Below are 12,710 nucleotides of genomic sequence, written 5' to 3' on the forward strand. Positions count from 1 at the left end.
ATGGTGACATTAACTGGAAAGAGAGAGAGAGAATGGTGACATTAACTGGAGAGAGAGAAGAGATAATGGTGACATTAACTGGAGAGAGAGAGAGAGAGGTGACATTAACTGGAGAGAGAGAGAGAGGTGACGTTAACTGGAGAGAGAGAAGAGAGGTGACGTTAACTGGAGAGAGAGAGGTGACATTAACTGGTGAGAGGGAGAGAGGTGACGTTAACTGGAGAGAGAGAATAGAGAATGGTGACAATAACTGGAGAGAGAGAGAGAGGTGACGTTAACTGGAGAGAGAGAAGAGAGAATGGTGACAATAACTGGAGAGAGAGAAGAGAGAATGGTGACATTAACTGGAGAGAGAGAAGAGATAATGGTGACATTAACTGGAGAGAGAGAAGAGAGAATGGTGACATTAACTGGAGAGAGAGAAGAGATAATGGTGACATTAACTGGAGAGAGAGAGAGAGAATGGTGACATTAACTGGAGAGAGAGAAGAGATAATGGTGACATTAACTGGAGAGAGAGCGAGAGAGGTGACATTAACTGGAGAGAGAGAGAGAGGTGACGTTAACTAGAGAGAGAGAGGTGACATTAACTGGATAGAGGGAGAGAGGTGACGTTAACTGGAGAGAGAGAAGAGAGAATGGTGACAATAACTGGAGAGAGAGAGAGAGAGAGGTGACGTTACCTGGAGAGAGAGAATAGAGAATGGTGACATTAACTGGAGAGAGAGAGAGGTGACGTTAACTGGAGAGAGAGAAGAGATAATGGTGACATTAACTGGGGAGAGAGAGAGAGAATGGTGACATTAACTGGAGAGAGAGAAGAGATAATGGTGACATTAACTGGAGAGAGAGAGAGAGAGGTGACATTAACTGGAGAGAGAGAGAGAGGTGACGTTAACTGGAGAGAGAAGAGAGAATGGTGACATTAACTGGAGAGAGAGAGAGAGAATGGTGACGTTAACTGGAGAGAGAGAAGAAAGAATGGTGACATTAACTGGAGAGAGAGAGAGAGCTGACGTTAACTGGAGAGAGAGAGGTGACATTAACTGGAGAGAGGGAGAGAGGTGACGTTAACTGGAGAGAGAGAAGAGAGAATGGTGACAATAACTGGAGAGAGAGAGAGAGAGAGAGGTGACGTTACCTGGAGAGAGAGAAGAGAGAATGGTGACATTAACTGGAGAGAGAGAGAGAGGTGACGTTAACTGGAGAGGGAGAGAGAGCTAACATTAACTGAAGAGAGAGAAAGAGTGAGAGAGTGCGAGAGAGAGGTGACATTAACTTGAGAGAGAGAGAGGTGACATTAACTGGAGCGAGAGAAAGAGTGGGAGAGAGAGAGAGAACAGGGAATTAGACAAAAGTTCTCAATTGGTACAAAATATGTAGAGTACTACAAAATAAGCTCAACAGGACACCTTAATAGCTATTTCAATTTGAATTAGTTTTTTAATGGCGTAGAATGCCCTGCGTACTTTCTCTCTCAGTTCGTTCACTGCCTCATTAAAATTTGGCTAAAACTAATTGAATGTGTCATTGAACAAATTGTACTTTATGGCAGCGAGGTGTGGGGTCCACTTGCAAATCAAGATTTCCCTAAATGGGACAAACACACCATTGAAACCCTGCATGCAGAGTTCTGTAAGATTTCCTACATGTCCAGAGGACAATTACAAATAATGCATGCAGGGCAGAACTAGGCCAATATCCACTAATAATAAAAACTCCAAAAATAGCAATTAAGTTTTGGAAACATCTAAAATACAGTGACCCCCTCTCATATCATTACCAAGCCCTGCAATGCCAAGAGCTGAGCAAAGCAAATAGTCCCCTCATCCAGCTGGTCCTGGGGCTGAGTTCACAAACCTGTTCTACTAACACGCTGAAGCCTCAGGACCAGAACATCCAATCAGAATAATATACAATCAAAACAAAGCTACATTGCTTATTGGGAAACACAAGCACAAAGTGCACAGTGCTATCTGGCCCTAAATCGACAGTACACCATGGCAAACTATTTGAACATGGTTACTGATCAAAACCTCAGAAAAACCTTGACAAAATACAGGCTCAGTGAGCACAGCCTTGCCATTGAGAAGGGTAGCCACAGGAAAACCTGGCTCCCTGTAGAGGAAAGACTGTGCAACAACTGCACAACAGCAGAACCTGAGACAGAGCTGCATTTCTTGACAAAATGTAAAAAATACAAAACAATTAAAGATGGTAATTTCCCCAAATGTTAAACCCTTGTTCAAGGTTTCAAAGAACTCTCTGATGAGAGTAGGCTACCTATCCTGTTGGGAGAGGACGCAGAGAGCTGTGGGTTGGCAGCGCACTACATTGCTGTCTGCCATAATATGAGGGACAGTGTCTGACAGACCAATCAACCTGCACATTTCCTCTACTGTATGCTTATTGATATTGTTGAATATATGATTATTTTTACCCTTAGTTATTGTTGTTACTCTTGTCCTGTTGACCATTTTGATTCTTATTATTTTCATATTGTAAATATATTGTAAATATCCAAAGTAAGCTTTGGCGATGTGTACATTGTTACATCTCATGTCAATTAAGCAAATTTAATTTAATTTAATTGAAATTGAGAGAGAGGTAACATTAACTGGAGAGAGAGAGAGAGAGAGAGAGAGAGAGAGAGAGAAAGAGAGAGAGAGAGAGAGATGTGATTTAACTGGTGAGAGAGAGAGAGATGTGATTTAAGTGGAGAGAGAGAGAAGAGAGGTGACATTAACTGGAGAGAAAGAGAGAGGGAAGGAGAGGTGACATCAACTGGAGTGAGAAGAGTGAGGGAGAGAGAGGGAGGGAGGTGACATTAACTGGAGATAAAGAGAGACAGGGAGAGAGAGAGGTGACATTAACTGGAGAGAGGGAGAGGGAGAGAGAGAGATGTGACATTAATTGGAGAGAAAGAGAGAGGGAAGGAGAGGTGACATTAATTGGAGAGAGAAGAGTGAGGGAGAGAGAGGGAGGGAGGTGACATTAACTGGACATAAAGAGAGACGGGGAGAGAGAGAGAGGTGACATTAACTGGAGAGAGGGAGAGGGAGAGAGAGAGATGTGACATTAATTGGATGGAGGGAGAGAGGGATAGAGAGAGGGAGATAGGTGACTTTAACTGGAGAGAGAAGGAGAGAGAGAGAGGGGTTACATTAACTGGAGAGAGAGAGAGAGAGAGATGTGACATTATCTGGATAGAGAGAGAGAGAAATGTTACATTAACTGGAGAGAGAGAGTGGAGGAGAGGTGACATTAACTGGAGAGAAAGAGAGAGGGAGAGAGGGTTGACATTAACTGGAGAGAGAAGAGAGAGGGAGAGACAGAGAGGGAGGTGACATTAACTGGAGAGAGAAGAGAGAGGGAGAGACAGAGAGAGGGAGAGAGGGGTGATATTAACTGGAGAGAGAAGAGAGAGGGAGAGACAGAGAGAGGGAGAGAGAGAGGTGACATTAACTGGAGAGAGAAGAGAGAGAGGGAGAGAGAGGTGACATTAACTGGAGGGAAAGAGAGAGGGAGAGAGAGAGAGAGTGAGAGAGAAAGAGGTGACATTAACTGGAGAGAGAGAGAGACAAAGGGAGCGAGAGAGAGAGAGGGTGAGTTGTCATTACAGGAGAGAGAGAGACAAGAGGGAGGGGTTGTTCATATTGTTTTCACTCTCTCACTTTGACCACCAGATGACGGTAGAGAGAGAGAAAAAAACTGTAATGAGCTGAAAATAATAGCATGTCTTTGGATGGGAGGACTATAGCAAATCAAATCAAATTAAAGTTTATTTGTCAAGTGCGCTGAATACAACCTTACCGTGAAATGCTTACTTACAGGTTCTAACCAATAGTGCGGAGAAAAAAAAGTATGTGTGTGTGTGTGTGTAGGTAAGTAAAGAAATAAAACAACAGTAAAAAGACATTTGAAAATAATAGTAGCAAGACTACATACAGACACCGGTTAGTCAGGCTGATTCAGGTAGTATGTAGATATGGTTAAAGTGACTATGCATACAACTATGCAACAGAGAGTAGCAGTAGTGTAAAAGAGGGGTTGGCAGGTGGTGGGACACAATGCAGATAGCCTGGTTAGCCAATGTGCGGGAGCACTGGTTGGTCGGGCCAATTGAGCTAGTATGTACATGAATGTATAGTTAAAGTGACTATGCATATAAGATAAACAGAGAGTAGTAGCAGCAGAGTAAAAGAGGGGTTGGGGGGTGGGAACAATGCGAATAGTCCGGGTAACCATTTGGTTACCTGTTCAGGAGTCTTATGGCTTGGGGGTAAAAACTGTTGAGAAGCCTTTTTGTCCTAGACTTGGGACTCCGGTACCACTTGCCATGTGGTAGTAGAGAGAACAGTCTATGACTGGGGTGGCTGGGGTCTCTGACAATTTTCAGGGCCTTCCTCTGACACCGCCTGGTGTAGAGGTCCTAGATGGCAGCTTTGCCCCAGTGAAGTACTGGGCCGTACGTACTACCATCTGAAGTGCCTTGCAGTCGGAGGCCGAGCAATTGCCGTACCAGGCAGTGATGCAACCGGTCAGGATGCTCTCGATGTTGCAGCTGTAGAACCTTTTGAGGATCTCAGGACCCATGCCAAATCTTTTAGTGTCCTGAGGGGGAATAGGCTTTGTCGTGCCCTCTTCATGTCTTGGTGTGTTTGGACCAGTCTAGTTTGTTGGTGATGTGGACACCAAGGAATTTGAAGCTCTCAACTTGCTCCACTACAGCCCTGTCGATGAGAATGGGGACATGCTCGGTGCTCCTTTTCCTGTAGTCCACAATCATCTCCTTAGTCTTGGTGACCCAACATGGTTTCTGACTACTATGATTTCCCATTGTAGCCAATTCAGTGGCAGTAAGTCGGTTACTGATTTGCTAACAGAATTACATGTTGTAATCACTTAATAACTCATTAACACAATTTACGTAAATTAAAACACTTTAACTAATTGATAGGTCTACCTTCACTTGTTACTTGTGAGAACTTTCATTATCCTCCCTCCTCATGAGGGAGAGAAATTAGAAAATCTCTTAAAGATACTGTATGTGGGTTTTTGGTAGATGTATTACAAGGCACAAGAAAATGTTTCAAACTTATAGAAGGCAGAAACGTTTCTGTGTTGATTTTAGTTGGCAGGGGTCTTTACTTCATCATTCTTGTGTTTTGATGTATTTCTGATACCTTTTAAGACTTTTTCTGGTGGATGTTGTCGAAGACCCATTTTCCATCTGTTTGTCCAGACATCATATAACCTTTGCTTATTCATAATTTTTAGGATGGAAAATTGTTGAAAAATGTATGTGTGCCTTAATTTCTCAAATATATAGTCTTAGCTTGACATGCTGCTGTGAACATCACATGCTCGTGCTCATGGGTCCTTTTACATGGAAATGTGTGTACTTAGTGTGTGTGTGTGTGTGTGTGTGTGTGTGTGTGTGTGTGTGTGTGTGTGTGTGTGTGTGTGTGTGTGTGTGTGTGTGTGTGTGTGTGTGTGTGTGTGTGTGTCTGGTAAGGGACACTGTTTGAGGATGACTGTGCCTTGTGTTTAGAGTGTAGTACTCAAAGCAGTCACTGCCATATCAGTGTCGGTGCATATCGTTGCATACTGAATACAGAAGTGTATCATCTCTCTCGGCATATCTGTCTGTTTAAATGTTTCCATGGTTGGATTATTTATCCCCACAGGATATCCCCTACTACTTCAATTCCAAGACATGTTTTGAAGTTTTCTGATTACACTTGCAAGTACACTCAGAAAAAAAAGGTGCTATCTAGAACCTAAAATGGTTATTTGGCTGTCCCCATAGGAGAACCCTTCAAAATAACCCTTTTTGTTCCAGATAGAACCCTTTCCACAGAGGGTTCTACATGGAACCCAAAAGAGTTTTATCTGGAACCAGAAATTGTTCTGCCTGAATCCCTTTTGATCCCATTTTTTTAAGAGTGTAAGAATATACAGAAAAGGTGATTAAAAAAATATATATATTTATAAAGTTGAGTAAGAAAATGGAATGTCCCCCACCCTTGCTACATGTAATTTCACCAAATGATGAGGAGCATGTGACTCTGGCAGTGTTGCAGCACCCAAAGGGGTTAATACAGGATGAGTAATTGAAGATATTTAAAGCATTCTGAGTGGATTGGTCACAGCTTGAGGATGAGAAGCAGCATGTACCGACTCACTCTAATGTACCTAGCTACAGTCTATCTGTATAGGGAACAGATTATGCTATATCTATCCCTCTTCTCCATATAGTGTAGTTTTTATATATGTATTCTGTGTATCTGCAGATGTAATATACTGCAACTAAATCACAAGATATTCAGTGTGAAAGTAGATCATGTACTGCTCTTGTCTAACTCACTCTCTAGTTGCTTAAGCACTGTTGTTGTGGTTGTATACAGTTCCAGCCCACAGACACCCACACAGATGTGGTTGTATACAGTTCCAGCCCACACAGACACCCACACAGATGTGGATGTATACAGTTCCAGCCCACAGACACTCACACAGATGTGGATGTATACAGTTCCAGCCCACACAGACACCCACACAGATGTGGATGTATACAGTTCCAGCCCACACAGACACCCACACAGATGTGGATGTATACAGTTCCAGCCCACAGACACCCACACAGATGTGGATGTATACAATTCCAGCCCACAAACACCCACACATGTGGTTGTATACAGTTCCAGCCCACAGACACCCACACAGATGTGGTTGTATACAGTTCCAGTCCACACAGACATCCACACAGATGTGGTTGTATACAGTTCCATCCCACACAGACATCCACACAGATGTGGTTGTATACAGTTCCATCCCACACAGACATCCACACAGATGTGGTTGTATACAGTTCCATCCCACACAGACATCCACACAGATGTGGTTGTATACAGTTCCAGCCCACACAGACATCCACACAGATGTGGTTGTATACAGTTCCATCCCACACAGACATCCACACAGATGTGGTTGTATACAGTTCCATCCCACACAGACATCCACACAGATGTGGTTGTATACAGTTCCATCCCACACAGACATCCACACAGATGTGGTTGTATACAGTTCCATCCCACACAGACATCCACACAGATGTGGTTGTATACAGTTCCATCCCACACAGACATGATCATAATATAATATGTACACAACACACATCTTTATGTATTTGTATTTCTCTCCAGAAGGCAGACACGTACACTTCCAGCCTTTCCTTCCTTAGCTAGTGTCTATATTCAATGGCCCTGCACCTGTGAGTTGGGGGTGGGGGACATTGCGGGTCGCATGGCGGGACAACAAACATGTAGCCACTCCACCATGGCTCTCTGTCTACTCCGTCCGGACAACAACATCACCATAGACGGTTCTCCCTGCTTCCACTCCACCATGGCTCTCTCTCTACTCCGTCCGGACAACAACATCACCATAGACGGTTCTCCCTGCTTCCACTCCACCATGGCTCTCTCTCTACTCCGTCCGGACAACAAGATCACCATAGACGGTTCTCCCTGCTTCCACTCCACCATGGCTCTCTCTCTACTCCGTCCGGACAACAAGATCACCATAGACGGTTCTCCCTGCTTCCACTCCACCATGGCTCTCTCTCTACTCCGTCCGGACAACAAGATCACCATAGACGGTTCTCCCTGCTTCCACTCCACCATGGCTCTCTCTCTACTCCGTCCGGACAACAACATCACCATAGACGGTTCTCCCTGCTTCCACTCCACCATGGCTCTCTCTCTACTCCGTCCGGACAACAAGATCACCATAGACGGTTCTCCCTGCTTCCACTCCACCATGGCTCTCTCTCTACTCCGTCCGGACAACAAGATCACCATAGACGGTTCTCCCTGCTTCCACTCCACCATGGCTCTCTCTCTACTCCGTCCGGACAACAAGATCACCATAGACGGTTCTCCCTGCTTCCACTCCACCATGGCTCTCTCTCTACTCCGTCCGGACAACAAGATCACCATAGACGGTTCTCCCTGCTTCCACTCCACCATGGCTCTCTCTCTACTCCGTCCGGACAACAAGATCACCATAGACGGTTCTCCCTGCTTCCACTCCACCATGGCTCTCTCTCTACTCCGTCCGGACAACAAGATCACCATAGACGGTTCTCCCTGCTTCCACTCCACCATGGCTCTCTCTCTACTCCGTCCGGACAACAACATCACCATAGACGGTTCTCCCTGCTTCCACTCCACCATGGCTCTCTCTCTACTCCGTCCGGACAACAACATCACCATAGACGGTTCTCCCTGCTTCCAAATGGCTGACTTACTGTTCTTCTTCTATTTGGGAAACTCTGAAAATACTGTATGTTTGTCACAGGTGTCATTGGAAGTAGACCAAGGTGCAGCTTGGTGAGCGTGCATTTTCTTTATTTTAAGTAAAACAAGAAATAACAAAACAACTCTGAAGCTTAACAGGGCCAAGTGCCACAAACAAAGTTAATTACCCACACTGAAAGGAAGGAAAATTATTCCCAATCAGAGACAACGACAGCTGTCCTTGATTGAGAACCATACCAGGCCAACACATAGAAACACAAATCATAGAAATAAAGGACTTAGAATGCCCACCCCACATCACACCCTGACCTAACAAATAGAGAAATAAAAAAGGCTCTCTAAGGCCAGGGTGTGACAATACCCCCCAAAAGGTGCGGACTCCGGCCGCAAAACCTGATCCTATAGGGGAGGGTTTGGGTGGGCATCTATCCGTGGTGGCGGCTCTGGTGCGGGACGTAGACCCTGCTCCACCTCTGGCTCACCCCGCTTCGGTGGCACCTCTGGTGTGAAGACCCTCGCTGCCAACCCTCTCTGCGGGCCCTGGACTGGGAACCCTTGTTGCTGGCCCAGGACTGGGGACCATCTCTGCGGGCCCCGGACTGAGGACCCTCGTTGCTAGCCCCGGACTGGGGACCCTCGCTGTGGGCCCCGGACTGGAGACCCTCGCTGCGGACCCCGGACTGGGCAGCCTCGCTGCGGGCCTCGGACTGGGCACCCTCGTTGCTGGCCCCGGACTGGGCACCCTTGTTGCGGGCCCCGGACTGGAGACCGTCTCTGGAGGCTCCGGACTGGAGACTGTCGCTGGAGGCTCCAGACTGAAGGACGTCGCTGGAGGCTCCGGACTGAAGGACGTCGCTGGAGGCTCCGGACTGAAGGCTGTCGCTGGAGGCTCCGGACTGGAGGCTGTCGCTGGAGGCTCCGGACTGGAGCACGTCGCTGGAGGCTCCGGACTGGAGCACGTCGCTGGAGGCTCCGGACTGGAGGCCGTCGTTGGAGGCTTCGTGCCATGACTCCTCACTGGAGGCTTTGTGCCATGGATCATCACTGGAGGCTTCTTGCCATGGATCATCACTGGAGGCTTTGTGCCATGGATCATCACTGGAGGCTTCTTGCCATGGATCATCACTGGAGGCTTCGTGCCATGGATCATCACTGAAGGCTTCGTGCCATGGATCATCACTGGAGGCTTCGTGCCATGGATCATCACTGGAGGCTTCGTGTCATGGATCATCACTGGAGGCTTCTTCCTGGGCGCAGGCACCGGGGAGACACACAGGAGGCCTGGTCCTTGAAGCAGGCACAGGACTCACCGGGCTGGAGAGACACACAGTAGGTCTGGTGCGTAGAGCGGGCGTCAGATACACTGGGCCGTGAAGGTGCACTGGTGGTCTCGAGCGCAGAGCTGGCACAACCCGTTCTGGCTGGATGCCCACTTCCACCCGGAAAATGCGGGACGCTGGCACAGAGCACACCGGCCTGTGAATGCTCACTCGACACAACGTGCGCATCACCTCATAACTCAGTGCCTGACCAGTCACATGCTCCCCACGGTAAGCACGGGGAGTTGGCTCAGGTCTAAACTCTGACTCCGCCAATCTCCCTGTGTGCCACCCCCAAAAACGTTTTGGGGGCTGCCTCTCGTGCCTGCTCTCGTGCCTCTCAGCAGCACTCAGATACCTTCTCAGCAGCAGTCAGGTACCGTCTCAGCAGCACTCAGACACCTTCTCAGCAGCATTCAGAGGCCTTCTCAGCAGCACTCAGACACCTTCTCAGCAGCACTCAGACACCTTCTCAGCAGCATTCAGAGGCCTTCTCAGCAGCACTCAGACACCTTCTCAGCAGCACTCAGACACCTTCTCAGCAGCACTCAGACACCTTCTCAGCAGCAGTCAGATACCTTCTCAGCAGCACTCAGACACCTTCTCAGCAGCATTCAGATACCTTCTCAGCAGCACTCAGACACCTTCTCAGCAGCATTCAGAGGCCTTCTCAGCAGCACTCAGACACCTTCTCAGCAGCACTCAGATACCTTCTCAGCAGCAGTCAGAGGCCTTCTCAGCAGCACTCAGATACCTTCTCAGCAGCACTCAGAGGCCTTCTCAGCAGCAGTCAGATACCTTCTCAGCAGCACTCAGAGGCCTTCTCAGCAGCACTCAGATACCTTCTCAGCAGCACTCAGAGGCCTTCTCAGCAGCAGTCAGATACCTTCTCAGCAGCACTCAGACACCTTCTCAGCAGCATTCAGACACCTTCTCAGCAGCAGTCAGATACCTTCTCAGCAGCACTCAGACACCTTCTCAGCAGCAGTCAGATACCTTCTCAGCAGCACTCAGACACCTTCTCAGCAGCATTCAGATACCTTCTCAGCAGCACTCAGACACCTTCTCAGCAGCAGTCAGATACCTTCTCAGCAGCACTCAGACACCTTCTCAGCAGCAGTCAGATACCTTCTCCGCAGCACTCAGACACCTTCTCAGCAGCACTCAGATACCTTCTCAGCAGCAGTCAGATACCTTCTCAGCAGCAGTCAGATACCTTCTCAGAAGCAGTCAGATACCTTCTCAGCAGCATTCAGAGGCCTTCTCAGCAGCACTCAGATACCTTCTCAGCAGCACTCAGAGGCCTTCTCAGCAGCAGTCAGAGGCCTTCTCAGCAGCATTCAGAGGCCTTCTCAGCTGCATTCAGAGGCCTCAGCAGCACTCAGAGGCCTTCTCAGCAGCACTGAGAGGGGCGGCACCAGGTAGCAAGAATATACTACACTCTCACAGCCTGCATTGTACTCACTTCTAGAGAACTGATCTACAAAGTGCCCGACATCCTTTTATTGGCTATCCATCTGTAGTACACTCTTAGGAAAAAGGGTTTCACAAGGGTTCTTCAGCTGTCCCCATAGGATAACCCTTTTTGGTTCCAGGTAAAACCCTTTTTGGTTCCAGGTAGAACTCTTTTTGGTTCCATGTAGAACCCTATGTCGAAAAGGTTCTACCTGGAACCAAAATGCTGTGAAATGCTTGCTTAGAAGCCCTTAACCAACAATGCACTTCAAGAAATAGAGTTAAGAAAATATTTACTAAATAAACTAAAGTGAAAAAATAAATGTACATAAACTCAGCAAAAAAAGAAACGTCCTCTCACTGTCAACTGCATTTATTTTCAGCAAACTTAACATGTGTAAATATTTGTATGAACATAACAAGATTCAACAACTGAGACATAAACTGAAAAAGTTCCACAGACATGTGACTATCATAAATTGAATAATATGTCCCTGAACAAAGGGCGGGGGGGGGGGGGGGGTGGGGGGTCAAAATCAAAAGTACCAGTCAGTATCTGGTGTGGCCACCAGCTGCATTAAGTACTGCAGTGCATTTCCTCCTCATGGACTGCACCAGATTTGCCAGTTCTTGCTGGTAGATGTTACCCCACTCTTCCACTAAGGAACCTGCAAGTTCCCAGATATTTCTGGGGGGAATGGCCCTAGCCCTCACCCTCCGATCCAACAGGTCCCAGACATGCTCGAATACTTTTACGCCAAATATAACGTTTTGCATTGTTGCCAAAAAGTTCAATTTTGGTTTCATCTGACCAGAGCACCTTCATCCACATGTTTGGTGTGTCTCCCAGGTGGGAACACACCAAACTTTGCGACCTTTTGCCACATTTCAGGCTTCAAACATAAACATATAAAACTGTATTTTTTTGTAAAGAATCAACAACAAGTGGGACACAATCATGAAGTGGAACGACATTTATTGGATATTTCAAACTTTTTTAACAAATCAAAAACTGAAAAATTGGGCGTGCAAAATTATTCAGCCCCTTTAATTTCAGTGCAGCAAACTCTCAGTGAGGATCTCTGAATGATCCAATGTTGACCTAAATGACTAAAAATTGATAAATACAATCCACCTGTGTGTAATCAAGTCTCCGTATAAATGCACCTGCACTGTGATAGTCTCAGAGGTTCGTTAAAAGCGCAGAGAGCATCATGAAGAACAAGGAACACACCAGGCAGGTCCGAGATACTGTTGTGAAGAAGTTTAAAGCCGGATTTGGATAGAAAAAGATTTCCCAACCTTTAAACATCCCAAGGAGCACTGTGCAAGCGATAATATTGAAATGGAAGGAGTATCAGACCACTGCAAATCTACCAAGACCTGGCCGTCCCTCTAAACTTTCAGCTCATACAAGGAGAAGACTGATCAGAGATGCAGCCAAGAGGCCCATGATCACTCTGGATGAACTGCAGAGATCTACAGCTGAGGTGGGAGACTCTGTCCATTGGACAACAATCAGTCGTATATTGCACAAATCTGGCCTTCATGGAAGAGTGGCAAGAAGAAAGCCATTTCTTAAAGATATCCATAAAAAGTGTTGTTTAAAGTTTGC

The 12,710-nt window shown here is 46.7% G+C and overlaps 2 protein-coding genes across 3 annotated transcripts in view; one reads left to right on the forward strand and one right to left on the reverse strand.

Annotated features, from left to right (window-relative positions):
* Window positions 1-9,471, reverse strand: part of LOC149972621 (uncharacterized) — a 36,325-nt gene extending 26,854 nt beyond the window's left edge. The window contains exons 1-2 of the mRNA XM_090218037.1: window positions 9,361-9,471; window positions 8,804-9,226 (exon numbers count right to left, since the gene is read on the reverse strand). Coding sequence (XP_090074163.1) covers window positions 8,804-9,226; window positions 9,361-9,471 — 534 coding nt within the window. The remainder of the gene's footprint in view (window positions 1-8,803; window positions 9,227-9,360) is intronic.
* The window catches only part of LOC110503000 (protein kinase C epsilon type), a 276,309-nt gene that overhangs the window by 50,267 nt on the left and 213,332 nt on the right, over window positions 1-12,710 (forward strand). The window lies entirely within an intron of this gene.

This window comes from Oncorhynchus mykiss, chromosome 23 (assembly GCF_057628025.1).
Source record: "Oncorhynchus mykiss isolate SJ-2025 chromosome 23, ASM5762802v1, whole genome shotgun sequence".
Lineage (NCBI taxonomy): Eukaryota > Metazoa > Chordata > Actinopteri > Salmoniformes > Salmonidae > Oncorhynchus > Oncorhynchus mykiss.